General features: G+C 47.2%; 1 protein-coding gene across 1 annotated transcript in view; it reads right to left on the bottom strand.

Annotated features, from left to right (window-relative positions):
• The window catches only part of LOC142208961 (protein-arginine deiminase type-1-like), a 36,954-nt gene extending 24,431 nt beyond the window's left edge, over positions 1–12,523 (bottom strand). The window contains exon 1 of the mRNA XM_075277865.1: positions 12,369–12,523. Coding sequence (XP_075133966.1) covers positions 12,369–12,460 — 92 coding nt within the window. The 5' untranslated portion in view covers positions 12,461–12,523. The remainder of the gene's footprint in view (positions 1–12,368) is intronic.
• Positions 12,524–15,862: the final 3,339 nt, after the last annotated feature.

Genomic DNA, 15,862 nt, shown 5'->3' with positions numbered 1-15,862 from the left:
CAACGTGGGGTTTCAGCCTAAAAAGCGGTTACCCACAGAAATCCGCAAACTCCATAGACTATAATGGGGTCTTCCAAGTTTCCGCCCAGTTTTACTTGAAAAATGCTGCTTTCAGGAATTTTCTCTCCACATTTTTTAGGCTAAGGCCCCTAAGGCTAAAGCGTTGCGGAAAGAACCGCGGCGTGAACGCACTGCGGTTCTTTCCGCATCGCTTTCAACAGAAAGTTTGCAGAGTTTTCTTCCGCAGACTTTCTGTTACAATTATATCTATGGGAACGCCGCCGGGGTTTCCGAAGATATAATTGACATGCTGCGATTTGCAAAGCTGCAACGGCTTTGCAAATCGCAGCGTGTCCACACTGCGTTTTTTTCCGCAAAGTGGACATGGGATTCGCATGAATCCCATCCCCTTTTCTTGCACTGTAAAACGCCGCGATTTTTCCCGCAGCGTCTGTGGGCAAATCGCGGTGTTTACGTCCCGTGGGGCCCCGGCCTTAAACAGGTTTGAGAACGGAACCCCGAATGGGCAACGAGCGCTAGTGTGAACCTAGCCTTACTGTCAGTGAATAGGATCATTCCTGTTTACATAAAGGAGGTAAAGACCTGTCCTTGCCTAATCTCACAGCTGAGGGTTTGTTACAAATGTATCCAGTCTATATAATATTCACTAGGAGTTTGTATCAAATCAAACAATGATCATTTTTAGAGATGAGCGAACACTAAAATGTTCGAGGTTCGAAATTCGATTCGAACAGCCGCTCAATGTTCGTGTGTTCGAACGGGTTTCGAACCCCATTATAGTCTATGGGGAACAGATACTCGTTAAGGGGGAAACCCAAATCCGTGTCTGGAGGGTCACCAAGTCCACTATGACACCCCAGGAAATGATGCCAACACCTCTGGAATGACACTGGGACAGCAGGGGAAGCATGTCTGGGGGCATCTAACACACCAAAGACCCTCTATTACCCCAACATCACAGCCTAACAACTACACACTTTCCACATTCAAAAAAACCTCTATCAAAGTGGGAAAATACCTGGAAACCTTCTTTACTCCCCAAATGGATGGACACAAACCCCAATTTAAGCTCAACAAACAGTAACAACCACCCCTTTAAATCACGTTCCCCATGACAACCACAAATGGAATAGGCAATGGGAATTCCAAAAGCCCTCACCCTTAACTGTCATTTTGAGTGAGTGAGTGTGTGTGTGTGTGTGTGTGTGTGTGTGTGTGTGTGTGTGTGTGTGTGATGTGGTAAGACCTTCCAAAATTCACTTTTCTAGCCCTTAACATGAGCCCTTCCAAACAAAGTTACATGACCTTAAGCTGAGCTACCAGCAGAGATTGAGGCCCTTGGCATGAGTAGAGCCTTGCACCAGCAGTGTTTTTGGCACTTAGGGTGAGTTGAGCCTTGTACCAGCGTGTGTCCCTTAACATCAGGCGGGCCCTAAGTTCTGCGCTTTGCACAAAAGTTCCACATTAACTAGGCTGAATGGTACAAAGATTAGTAGGCCCGAGAACCAGGAACAGGTCTTGCAATGGCTGTCGGATAACGCTTAAAGCACATTGTCCACCAGCCAGTCAGCCTCTACCTCCTCTTACCCAACAGTCTTGTCCTCCTTCCACCCAAAATTCCCAATCTTCTCAGAACAATAACCCCAACTGTCCCTGCTCCCCAGAGCTGTTCTCCCTTCCTTTGACTGTACCGCAACCTGCCCCTCCATTTCGCGATTCCACGGACCTAACAGACGAGTATCTGTGTCCAGATGCTCAAACACTAGAGTCTCCTCCATTCCATCTCCGGTCGATTTGGTGGCGGATGACCAGCAACCCACCCTCATCGACGACGATGAGACGCAGTTGCTGTCAGGGCAGCCAGTTGACATGCGCATTGTGCAGGAGGAGGAGGCGAGACAGGAGTTGGAAGAGGAGGTGGTGGACGACGAGGACACCGACCCCACCTGGACAAGGCAGATGTCAAGCTGGGAAAGTAGTGTGGATGTTGAGGCAGGTGCAGCACCAAAAAGGGTAGCTAGAGGCAGAGACATGTCCAGAGGCAGAGGTCAGCTGCTTTGCCGAAGCCAGGCCAGACCCGGAATGTCCGAAGATGTTCCCTTTTGTACCCAGCCCAGAAAAACTCCCCCATCGAGGGCACGTTTCTTGAAGGTGTAGAGTTTTTTCAAGGAATGCGCCGAGGACAGATATAGTGTCGTCTACACAATTTGCCTCTCGAAATCGAGTAGGGGCCCTGAGAAGAGCAACCTGTCCACCACTTCAATGCACCGTCATTTGGAATCCAAGCAATGGAATCAGTGGCAGGCAGCAACGGCAGGACAAACGTCGCCCGCCGTTCATGCCACTGCCTCTGCTCACAGTGCTGGCGATGCACTCCAGAGGACGAGCCAGGACATCACTTCATCTGCCTCCGCCACTTTGTTGACTTCTCCCTCATCCTCCCCTGTTTCTGTCTTATCTCCTTCTCCTGCACCATCAAAGGCACCATCAGGCGCTTCTTTACAACAACCCACCATCTCTCAGACATTGGAGCGCCGGCAGAAATACACCGCTAACCACCCACCCACGCAAGCCTAGAACGCCAACATCGCTAAACTGCTGGCCCAGGAGAGGTTGGCGTTCCGGCTTGTTGAAACTCCCGCCTTCCCGGACCTGATGGCAACTGTGGCACCTCACTATGCCGTCCCTAGCCGTCTCAACTTCTCCCGGTGTGGCGTCCCCGCCTTGCACCAGCACGTGTCACTCAACATCAGGTGGGCCCTTAGTTCCGCGCTTTGCTGCAAGGTCCACTTGACCACCGACACTTGGACAAGCGCCTGTGGTCAGGGATGCTGCAGTGCTTATCTTTAATGACAGGCAGGGTGAATGTGGTGGAGTCTGTTCCCCGGGTGCAAACTGGGGTGGCCTATCTCCTCTCCCAGGCCAAAATTCATGGCAGGAGTAGACTGAAACCCTACGACGCTGCAACCTCCACCACAGCTACTAGCGGCAAACGCTAAAACACTGGTGTGGGGAGACGTCAGCAGGCGGTGCTGAAGCTCATCAGCTTGGGGGACAGACAGCACAGTGCCTCCGAGGTCAGGGATGCCATCCTGGCTGAGATGGCATTTTTTTTTCCCTGCTACACCTGGGGCCTGGCATTTTTACGCCTGTGATAATGGCTGGAACCTGGTAGCGGCTCTGGAGCTTGCCAGCCTCCAACACGTTCCATGTTTGGCCCACGTCTAACCTAGTGGTGCAAAGTTTTTTAAAAACATACCCAAATGTACCGAAGCTACTGTTGAAAATGCGGCGCTTGTGCGCCCACTTTTGCAAGTGCACAGGAGTCGCTGCTAGCCTAAAAACACTCTAGCAAGGCCTACATCTGTCCAAACACAGGCTGTTGTCCGTCATTCACACACGCTGAAACCCTACAATACCATATCTTGAGCAGGGTGTGTGAGCTGCACAGACCTTTGATGGAGTTCCATCTACAAAACCCAAGGGTTCCTCAAAGTCAGCAACCAAAGTTTCTGCACCATGAGTTTCCAGGGGTGGCAGAGTTATGGCTAGGGGAAGAGGCATGGATAGGGATGATGTCTAGGGGCAAAAGCAGTGTGGATGTGGAGGCAAGCTAAGCAGGAAAAACTGGGGGTACAAGCTAAGGCATGGACTGGGGTGATGTCTAGGGGCAAAAGCAGTGTGGATGTGGAGGCAAGCTAAGCAGGAAAAACTGGGGATACAAGCTAAGGCATGGACTGGGGTGATGTCTAGGGGCAAAAGCAGTGTGGATGTGGAGGCAAGCTAAGCAGGAAAAACTGGGGGTACAAGCTAAGGCATGGACTGGGGTGATGTCTAGGGGCAAAAGCAGTGTGGATGTGGAGGCAAGCTAAGCAGGAAAAACTGGGGGTACAAGCTAAGGCATGGACTGGGGTGATGTCTAGGGGCAAAAGCAGTGTGGATTTGGAGGCAAGCAAAGCAGGGAAAATGGTGGCTAGAGGCAAAGGGATGTCCATAGGCAGCAAGGGCAAAGATGCAAAACTCTCCCGTTTCAAGAATTTTCCTGACTTGTTTCCCCACAAAACATTCCTGGGAGGAGGGCTGAAACACCACCCTCCTCCTCCTCCGCTGTTAGATTTACCCCAGCTACGAGCTGAAAACGCTGCAACACTGGTGTGGGGAGACGTCAGCAGGCTGGGCTGAAGCTCATCAGCTTGGGAGACGGACAGCACACTGCCTCTGAGGTCAGGGATGCCATCCTGGATGAGATGGCAATTTGTTTATCCCCGCTGCCCCTGGGGCCAGGTTTTTTAGCTTGTTGGAGGGCTCTGGAGCTTGCCAGCCTCCAACACGTTCCATGCCTGGCCCACATGTTCAATGTAGTGGTGCAATGATTTTTAAAAACATACCCCAAATTAGCTGAGCTAAGGGTGAAAGTGCGGCACTTGGACACCCACTTTCCCAAGTCTACAGTACCTGGAGCTAGCCGCAATACACTCCAGCAAGGCCTACATCTGCCTGAAGCACCTACTGTTGTGCGAGGTCACCACACGATCTAACCCTAGATACCGTATGTTCAGCAGGGTGTGTGAGCAGCAGAGACCTTTGATGGAGTACCAGCTACAAAACCCAAGGGTTCCTCAGAGTCAGCTCCCTCACTTTCTGCACCATGAGTTTCCATGGGTGGCAGACTTATGGCTAGAGGCACAGGCATGGATAGGGGTGATGTGTAGGGGCAAAAGCAGTGTGGATGTGGAGGCAAGCTAAGCAGCAAAAACTGGGGGTACAAGCAGCCGGTGACATCATCACTGACAAGCACAGCTGTCTGTCAGCTGACAGGCTGACTTTCACCAAAATGAACAGACAATGGATAGACTCATCATATACATGTCAGTTACATGACAAATTTAGTGCAATTTGCAAGTCCAAGATGGTTTGGAGATCTGCGGAGAGGAATCTCACCACCTCTTGCGGGTGCCATCATTTGGAAGGCAAGCCCTGGGCTCAGTGGGTGAGAGCAAGCGCAGGATAATCGTCGTTTGGCCTGGCGGCCACTGCCTCTCCCACTGTTGACAGGGCTGGCGCTGCAGTCCAGACCAGGAGCCAGGACACCTCCACATCTGCCTCTGACACTTTGGGGAGTTCACCCTTATCCTCACCTTTTCCTGCCATTTCTCCTTTTGCCCGCGCCATCATGCGCCTCTTCCCAGCAACTCCCCATCTCCCAAGCCTTTCATTTCATGCTAAAGTACAGCGCAACCCACCCACATGCCCAAGGCTTCAACGGCCTCATCTCAAGAAATCTGGCCCAGGAGATGTTGGAATCCCGGCTGGGGGACACTCTGCCCTTTTTGGGCAGAGTGTCTACTGCGCCACCGCACTGTGCCGTCCACACCAGCACTTTCCCCCAAACATGAGGCGGTCCCTAAATTCAGCGCTTAGCCCTAAAGTTCCATGTGACCAGTTACGAATGGACAAGTGCATGCGGACAGGGACGCTACCTTTCAATTTGGGCACAGTGGTTGAATGTAGTTGAGGCGTGGACCGGGTCGCAAAATGTGGTGGCCTGACTTGTCTCCCCACACAACATTCCTGGGAGGAGGGCTGAAACACCACCCTCCTCCGCTGTTAAATTGACCCCAGCTACGAGCTGGAAACGCTGCAACACTGGTGTGGGGAGACGTCAGCGGGCCGTGCTGAAGCTCATCAGCTTGGGGGCCAGACAGCACACTGCCTACAAAGTGAGTCATGCCATCCTCGATGAGACGGCAATGTGGTTTTTGCCACTGCACCTGGGCCCAGGCATGTTGTCATGTGTGATAATGGCCGTAACCTGGGATTGGCTCTGTAGCTTGGCAGCCTGCAACATATTCCATGCCTGGGCCACGTTTTTAACTCATTGCTGCTAATCTTTTGAAAAAGGTACCCCAATGTTCCTGAGCTACTGGTGAAAGTGTGGCGCTTGTGCGGATAGTTTTTAAAGTGTATAGTTGCCGCTGCTAGCCTCTATGCACTCCTACAACGCCTGTACCTGCTGGAACAACGGCTGTTGTGCGACGTCTCCACACTGCTGGCACTAAACATATCATGTGTTGAGCAGAGTGTGTGAGCAGCACAGACCTTTGATGTAGTTCCAACTCCAAAACCCTCGGGTTCGTCAAAGTCAACTCCCTCAGTTGCTCAACCATGAGTGGCCATGGGTGGCAGACTTATGTGAAATCCCATCCCATCCATTGCACTGGACACGAAACATTAGCATGCGCTCAGCACAACTTCGGATATGGCAGATGCGTTAAGCAGGGTGCAGGGTACAACACAGACCAGGCCCGAGCACCAGGAACAGGTGTTAGAAATACTGCAGCATCTGCCATTTCCTTCCAATTTTGGGGTTTTGGACCCGCCACCGACTTGTCTGGACCTAAGTGGGGATCATGAGACACAGTTGCCATCAAGGCAAGCTGTGGTCATGTGCGGTTTGCAGTAAGGGGGCAGTGCGCAATTGGAAGAGGAGTTGGTGGATGACGAGGCCACCGACCCCACATGGACAGGGGTGATGTCTAGGGGCTAAAGCAGTGTAGATGTAGAGGGAAGCTAAATCAACAAAAAACCTGGGTAGAAGCAAAGGCATAAACTGGGGTGATGTTTAGGGGTGAAAGCAGAGTAGATGTGGAGGGAAGCTAAGCAGCAAAAACAGTGGGTAGAAGCAAAGGCATACAAAACTCTACCCTGTTGGAAGACTTATTCCTAGGTCTGGAACACGTTAATGGCCCCCCTGGACAAATTACTGCCACTCAGGGGCCTAGTGTCACCAGGAGGGACAAGTATAGGCGCATGTTGTGGGAATACCTGGCCGACACCAGCTCTGTCCTCTCCGATCCCTCTGTGCTCTACAGCCTAAACTTATTTTCTCATCTTTTTTTCTGCACTGCACATCTCTTGCCTGCTTCCTTTGTGATCTTACAAGTGGTGGTCCACTTCCACAGATGGTAACTTCAATAGACAGTGTAACGGGAGTAGCTGAGGGATCGCTGTCTTAACCACTTTTTGGCACAAAATTAACTTCCAAAGCCAAATATGGTGCAAGTATATGATGCAAGGACACCTACACACCTATCTCTGACACATTGGGGAGTTCACCCTCATGCGCCCTTTTGGCCTGCACCATCATGCGCCTCTTCCCAGCCACTCCACATTTCCCAAGCTTTTCATTGCAGGCAGAAGTACAATACAACCCACCCCCATGCCCAAGCCTGTAACAGCCTCATCGATAAACTGCTGGCCCTGGAGATGTTGGTGTTTGTTTATGCTTCTGGAGACCCAGGCCTTCCGTCAGCAGATGGCAGCTGGGGCACCTCCCTATGCTGGGCCTAGCCGTTACTACTTCTCTTGGTGTGCTGTCTCTGCCTTGCGCCTGCATGTGTCCCATAACATCAGTCGGGCCCAGAGCTCTGCGCTTTGCTGCAAGGTCCACTTGACCACCGACACATGGACAAGCGCCTGTGGTCAGGGATGCTGCAGTGCTTATCTTTAATGACAGGCAGGGTGAATGTGGTGGAGTCTGTTCCCCGGGTGCAAACTGGGGTGGCCTATCTCCTCTCCCAGGCCAAAATTCATGGCAGGAGTAGACTGAAACCCTACGAAGCTGCAACCTCCACCCCAGCTACTAGCGGAAAACACTGTAACACTGGCATGGGGAGATGTCAGTAGGCCGTGCTGAAACTGATCAGCTTGGGGGACAGACAGCACAGTGCCTCCGAGGTCAGGGATGCCATCCTGGCTGAGATGGCATTTTTTTTTCCCTGCTACACCTGGGGCCTGGCATTTTTGCGCCTGTGATAATGGCTGGAACCTGGTAGCAGATCTGGAGCTTGCCAGACTCAAACACGGTCCACGCATGGCCCACGTTTTCCAACTTGTTGGTGCCATGTTTCTTTGAAACCTACACCATTGTGCCTGATATACAGGTCAAAGTGGGGCCATTTTCGTAAGTGAGAACTAGCCTCTGCTAGGCAGAAAACATTCAGAGCACACTCCTCTCATCTTCGCACCGTTGGCTGGCGGAGGAAGACGAGGGGGTTGGAGTGGCATCTGATGTCCCTATCCCACACGAGGCTAGAGGGTGCACTTCAGTGCATCCCATTGCTTCACCACAAATGGTGTGAAGGGGAGTGGAAAATGGAGGAAATGGAGAGTGACCCTTACAGTTGGGGCCAGCAAAGGCATGCCAAGTAACACACTGGCACACATGGCTGACTTCATCTTGGGTTGCTTTTCAACACATATTTCACATCATGAAGAACAAATAATACTGGATTTTTTCAAGCCTCGAACCCCGGTCTAGGTCTAATGTCTGTTCCTTTCTTATATTAGGGGAGAGGGAAAAAAAATTACTTCAGTGATACGTTTAGCGTACATAGACTGACTATTAATGTGTATCCCACTTAGTGTTGTTAGGGTTACACACCGTCACAACCTGGCTAAAGCTTCTATAGCTGTTAATAAAGTCAACATAACTTTACGGTATCCAAAAAGACAGCTGGTACCGACAGAGAGCAAGACAAATGTCACCCAAAGCTGTGAGCTCTGAACACCCACAGTGACTTTGGCGTCATCATCATTATAAGGGAGTGGGTGGTAATAAATAACTTGGCAGTGCCTAAAACCCAAAAAGCTTATACAACTATATTTACATTAAGATACACAAATGAAACTTTTCAGTAGCATGTCATGAGACAAGCTGATAAGCTCTTCCTTTGTGCAGTGCTATTTGAAAGTTAAACGCTGCCTTTATTTTAATTCTGGAGAAGGTGCAGACATTAGATTTAGAACATGTTGTCTTCATTGTCCAAATCCTCTATATAGGTAACGCGTTTTTCGGGCCGAGCTGTCTGGGAACGAGCTGGTGCAGCACTGACAACCTGGGTGAATATGGCAAGAGCCTGAGATGTAGGGTGAATGAATCCCCAAATTATTTGTGGAATTCCCAGTGAGACAATGGCACTGTATACCAGTATTAAAAATTGTGGGTGCACATAACCCCCATATATTCTTTGAATTCCCAGTCAGACAATGGCACTGTATACCAGTATTAAAAATTGTGGGTGCACATAACCCCCATATATTCTTTGAATTCCCAGTGAGACAAAGGAACTGTATAGCAGTATTAAAAATTGTGGGTGCACGTAACCCCCATATATTCTTTGAATTCCCAGTCAGACAATGGCACTGTATACCAGTATTAAAAATTGTGGGTGCACATAACCCCCATATATTCTTTGAATTCCCAGTGAGACAAAGGAACTGTATAGCAGTATTAAAAATTGTGGGTGCACGTAACCCCCATATATTCTTTGAATTCCCAGTCAGACAATGGCACTGTATACCAGTATTAAAAATTGTGGGTGCACATAACCCCCATATATTCTTTGAATTCCCAGTCAGACAATGGCACTGTATACCAGTATTAAAAATTGTGGGTGCACATAACCCCCATATATTCTTTGAATTCCCAGTGAGACAATGGAACTGTATAGCAGTAGCAAAAATTGTGGGTGCACGTCACCCCAATATATTCTTTGAATTCCCAGTTAGACAATGGCACTGTATACCAGTAGTAAAAATTGTGGGTGCACGTAACCCCCATATATTCTTTGAATTCCCAGTCAGACAATGGCACTGTATACCAGTATTAAAAATTGTGGGTGCACATAACCCCCATATATTCTTTGAATTCCCAGTCAGACAATGGCACTGTATACCAGTATTAAAAATTGTGGGTGCACATAACCCCCATATATTCTTTGAATTCCCAGTCAGACAATGGCACTGTATACCAGTATTACAAATTGTGGGTGCACATAACCCCCATATATTCTTTGAATTCCCAGTCAGACAAAGGAACTGTATAGCAGTATTAAAAATTGTGGGTGCACGTAACCCCCATATATTCTTTGAATTCCCAGTCAAACAATGGCACTGTATACCAGTATTAAAAATTGTGGGTGCACATAACCCCCATATATTCTTTGAATTCCCAGTGAGACAATGGAACTGTATAGCAGTAGCAAAAATTGTGGGTGCACGTCACCCCAATATATTCTTTGAATTCCCAGTTAGACAATGGCACTGTATACCAGTAGTAAAAATTGTGGGTGCACATAACCCCCATATATTCTTTGAATTCCCAGTCAGACAATGGCACTGTATACCAGTATTAAAAATTGTGGGTGCACATAACCCCCATATATTCTTTGAATTCCCAGTCAGACAATGGCACTGTATACCAGTATTAAAAATTGTGGGTGCACATAACCCCCACATATTCTTTGAATTCCCAGTCAGACAAAGGAACTGTATAGCAGTATTAAAAATTGTGGGTGCACGTAACCCCCATATATTCTTTGAATTCCCAGTCAGACAATGGCACTGTATACCAGTATTAAAAATTGTGGGTGCACATAACCCCCATATATTCTTTGAATTCCCAGTGAGACAAAGGAACTGTATAGCAGTATTAAAAATTGTGGGTGCACGTAACCCCCATATATTCTTTGAATTCCCAGTCAGACAATGGCACTGTATACCAGTATTAAAAATTGTGGGTGCACATAACCCCCATATATTCTTTGAATTCCCAGTCAGACAATGGCACTGTATACCAGTATTAAAAATTGTGGGTGCACATAACCCCCATATATTCTTTGAATTCCCAGTCAGACAATGGCACTGTATACCAGTATTAAAAATTGTGGGTGCACATAACCCCCATATATTCTTTGAATTCCCAGTGAGACAATGGAACTGTATAGCAGTAGCAAAAATTGTGGGTGCACGTCACCCCAATATATTCTTTGAATTCCCAGTCAGACAATGGCACTGTATACCAGTATTAAAAATTGTGGGTGCACATAACCCCCATATATTCTTTGAATTCCCAGTCAGACAATGGCACTGTATACCAGTATTAAAAATTGTGGGTGCACGTAACCCCCATATATTCTTTGAATTCCCAGTCAGACAATGGCACTATATACCAGTATTAAAAATTGTGGGTGCACATAACCCCCATATATTCTTTGAATTCCCAGTCAGACAATGGCACTGTATAGCAGTATTAAAAATTGTGGGTGCACATAACCCCCATATATTCTTTGAATTCCCAGTGAGACAATGGCACTGTATACCAGTAGCAAAAATTGTGGGTGTATATAGCCCCAATTCTATTGCTAGGGGACTTGCAGGGTATTTCTGAGGTGAAGGTGGGGGGGCACACCGTTGGAACGGGGATTTGGGGTGTATATATGGGGTATACGGGAATACACTGTCAGTGTGTTCCATTCAGGATCCTGGGAAAACTGGGTTGCGGCGATTGAGCCCGTCAGTGCCACGTTACACTGACAAGCTTCTCCCTGGAATTGAAGTTATATGTAAGCCCAATATATTCTTTGAATTCCCAGTGAGACAATGGCACTATATGGCAGTAGCAAAAATAGTGGGTGTATATAGCCCCAATTCTATTGCTAGGGGACTTGCAGGGTATTTCTGGGGTGAAGGTGGGGGGGCACACCGTTGGAACGGGTATCGGGGGTATATATCGGGTATACGGGAATACACTGACAGTGTATTCCATTCAGGATCCTGGGAAAGCTGGGTTGCGGCGATTGAGCCCGTCAGTGCCACGTTACACTGACAAGCTTCTCCCTGGAATTTAGCTCTTATAAGAGCTGTTGGTTGTCTTCTCCTTCCTATCCTAGCCTGTCCCTGCCTACCCAGAATCTAACCCCTAGCTAACTGGACGGAAACCTCCGTCCTCGGTGAATTGCAAGCTCAGAATGACGCGAAGCTGGGCGGCGCTGTTCTTTTAAATTAGAGGTCACATGTTTTCGGCAGCCAATGGGTTTTGCCTACTTTTTTCAACGTCACCGGTGTCGTAGTTCCTGTCCCACCTACCCTGCGCTGTTATTGGAGCAAAAAAGGCGCCAGGGAAGGTGGGAGGGGAATCGAGTAATGGCGCACTTTACCACGCGGTGTTCGATTCGATTCGAACATGCCGAACAGCCTAATATCCGATCGAACATGAGTTCGATAGAACACTGTTCGCTCATCTCTAATCATTTTTAATCTCTTCCGACCGACCATAGAATTCACTATACATTTATATTTCCTTACGAGATCAGTCAATGTAGGGGAGAAATGTATTTAAGTCCATATAATATCACATAACCTAAGTGATCGTCTGCCGTATAGATCTTGGGACTTATCCAAGAAGAAGGGGAGGGGAAGGTTAACCCTTTAAATGACAATTCTGAGGGTTTGGCACACGAAAAAAGAACGTAATTAAAAACTACAATACAATACAACGAGTTTACCTGTAAATGTCGATGGTTGTCTCTATCCCGACCACACAGACATCATAGGTTGGATTCAGGTAGGTGACAGGGATACACCTGGCTTTATTCATGGTCTCCTCGATCTTCTTGGGCTGTAGCTGACTGTCACTGGAGTTAGGTACAGCTTTACCCGGGTGTTCATTGGTCATTACTGTAGTCATCTTTAGGCGTTAGTCATCAGCAGGGCCAGCGGTTTATAGTTCACCAAGTAGAAGCCTCCAGATATTATTCACCTCATCTCATCTCCCTGAGAAGAGGCGGCGAGTTTTGTGGCTTCATTCCAAAGCTAATATATATGTATATAAAAGACGGGGCGTGTACGAGAGAATCACCTGGAAACAGTCATTTCACGTCAGGTCACGACGGCCAAAGGTGACAATTATTTTATCAATAACAAGATAAGCTACAACCAAGTCACTGAATAGATCTGATTCATATGTAAATGTATATGTGTATCAATGAGTGCATTGTGAGCTGTATTTGGCGATGAGACGAGTCGTGAGCGATACAAAGCTATAGTGACTGTTCACATTGTAAATAGGATCTGTGGAGACGTTAACGAAAAATCTGGTGCCAACTGAAAAGTAGAGTAAATAGGAATAAGGAAACTATAGCTGGCTTTCTGTGCACTGGACTGACCTCAGGGTCTGAGCCTTCCCCTGTTTGTGGCTGTGGGAATAGCTACCATTAGTGACCCCGGGTCACAACATAACCTCTTAATAGCGGCAGCGCCATTTCTGTACTTGTTCTGCTGCTTTATCAGGATAGATGCCTCAATTATTGAAATTATTGAGAAGCCTCGACTTGACAGAGTTAAAATTCTTCTTCTTGTAAGTGCAGCGCTTCAGGGCGGAAACTTATGTAATTTTTAACTATTTCCTCTTTGGGTGAATGAATTCTGAGAGTCTTGTATATAAGAATAATGAAAACTCCATGACTATACCCACCATGATCACTACCCCACTATGACCACCACCCCACCATGACTATTACGCCATCATGACTATCACGCCATCATGCACCACCATGTGCACAGTAGAAGTGACCATTATACCTAATTATAATAATAATTTATCAGGAATTACGCCTGCGGAGAAGATGCCATTGTCTAATGGATTGAGAAATGCTGATCCAACAGTCATGTGCAGCTGGCCGTGGACTTCCGATAGCGTAAGCAGACAGGTATTCCTCTTGACATCTAGATGGGGCGAGGGCACCAATCAGCTGCTGTAGCCAGAGGTATAACATGAATGCAATGCAAAATCTGGACCAGGTGCAACTATAATGTATCCTTTATAGTACTGGTCTTCCCATACAGCACTTGACCGGGATACCATTTATGACATTCCGGCAAGTAGCAAAATCTTGCGCGGACACTAGCTGTCAGACACCGACGCTAGCGTGAACCCTGCCTAACAATTCTCCCAGCCGCATTGTGCCGACTCTGGAGCAGACAAATACGTCCCGGGTGCTGCATAACTTTATGCCATGTCCTTTTATACCTAACCTTCCATCAACACCATAAACCCCAGAGGTACCATACCATCAATGGTCCCTTTCCATGAAAGTTCCTCCTTCAAGCATGCCTTGCCAGACCTTCCTACTGCTGGCTGTCCTGACAAGAGGAAGATGAGACCCCAGACTACCAATGAGATAAATCATCGCAGGCCATGCTGAATCCAGCCCAACAGTGTGTTTAACACTCAGCGGGCTGGAAAATATAAGGTCCTATCAAACCCCTCCCCACCTTTACTTGTTGATCCTAAACTTCACTCCCTCCTACTGTTTTACGCGCCAAAACATGATCCCCTGTCCTTTCTGTCTGACAAAAGTTAACCCCTTTCTGCTTCAATTATACCTATAGGGAAACTGCCGACGTTTCCCTAGGTATAATTGACATATTGCGATTTCCAAAAACGCAACTTTTTTGGAAATCGCAGCATGGATGGGATTTGCTAGACTCCTACTCACTTTGTAGGGACTGTAACACCACTTGGGGCCCTGGCCTAACTGTGGCTCCTCAATCTGCACAGCTTCCTAAATACATTCAGATAGCTGTCAGCCATGAGCTATTCCTCCCAAACCCTCCATACACATGCATGCTTGTCATAAATGAATATACCGATGTCCAGAAAGGGAAGAGTGAGATAAACTGCTGCCAGATGTCAAGTGGCGGGGTGCATCAAAAGTGGTGTACATACTCACAATAAAGACATACTTTTCCCTCCCTCTGGATAAACACTCTAGGATTACACATTGGACTTAAAGGATTAATGTCTGTTTTCAACCTTAGCAACTCTGTAACTATGTATTTACCCATCTACTCCGTCTATCTCTTCCCTGTTTACCCCAGGGCTTTATGCTGCTAACAAATAAAGATTTACATTGCATAAAAGTTGTGAGAATCTGACATACTAGCGGTGTTGGTTTATCACAATAATCTGATAACTAGCCTTAGCACACAATTGCAGGATCAGACTACACAGTTTGTAGTCTGTAACATGGAGACACATAGCTCTGCATAGAAGCTGTCGAAACAAGAAGAGATTTATAATCACAATAAATTGTAAAGTTGTTTTATTTGCTACTTTGGTTGGAATGGTTGGAAAAGCAAGAACAAACTGGGGAACACAAAGAATAACACAAATGCACATTGAGCTCTATGTTACATCAGCAACAGCGCCACCTAGACACAAAATCACCATGAAACAGGGAAGGAAGCCAATATACCGCAGCCTGCAGCAACAGGATCTTTGCAGACTATTCATGAAAGTGTATATATAGTATTATCTGCACAATACATTCATTTACTCTGTAATGCTGCCATAGGATTGCCACATAATCATCGGATTGATCCTGCCCTTAATACTAGCAGAGTCCTCAGATTTGTGGGTGTTATTACTTCTGCAACTTCATTAGATTTTACAACTTGAAATATCTCCACCCTCAGTGATTCAGCAGAGAAAAAACTGGATCCGACTGCCGAAGCGATCGTCCTTGTTATTATCATTATCTGCTAAAATGATATTTATAAGCAGCCTGCGCTAATTAATAGTCTGCTAATTACTGCATCAATAACCGGGACATCAGCTCATCTAATGATATATCAGCGTGGATGTATCTAAGCCTATCATGTGTGGTACTGTCTGCGGAGCCACTCCATCTATCCTCTCATAGTTAATGCTGTCTATTGAGTTGCTGTATCTATCATGTATGATACTGTCTTCTGAGCCACTATATCTAACCCTCTAGTATGTAATGTTATCTAATGAGCTGCTGTATCTAAGTTTGTCATGTATGATACTGTCTTCTGAGCCACTCTACCTAACCCACTTGAATGCAATACTATCTAATGAGCTGTATCTAAGTCTATCATGTATGACACTGCCCGCTGAGTTGCTGTATCTAATACTATCATTTAGGACACCATCTGCTAAGCTGCTGTATCTGATCCTACTATCTATGATACTGCC

The sequence above is a fragment of the Leptodactylus fuscus genome, chromosome 6 (assembly GCF_031893055.1).
Source record: "Leptodactylus fuscus isolate aLepFus1 chromosome 6, aLepFus1.hap2, whole genome shotgun sequence".
Classification (NCBI taxonomy): Eukaryota; Metazoa; Chordata; class Amphibia; order Anura; family Leptodactylidae; genus Leptodactylus; species Leptodactylus fuscus.
Note: the sequence above shows the minus strand (reverse complement) of the source record. Positions and strands in the feature narration are given on the sequence as shown.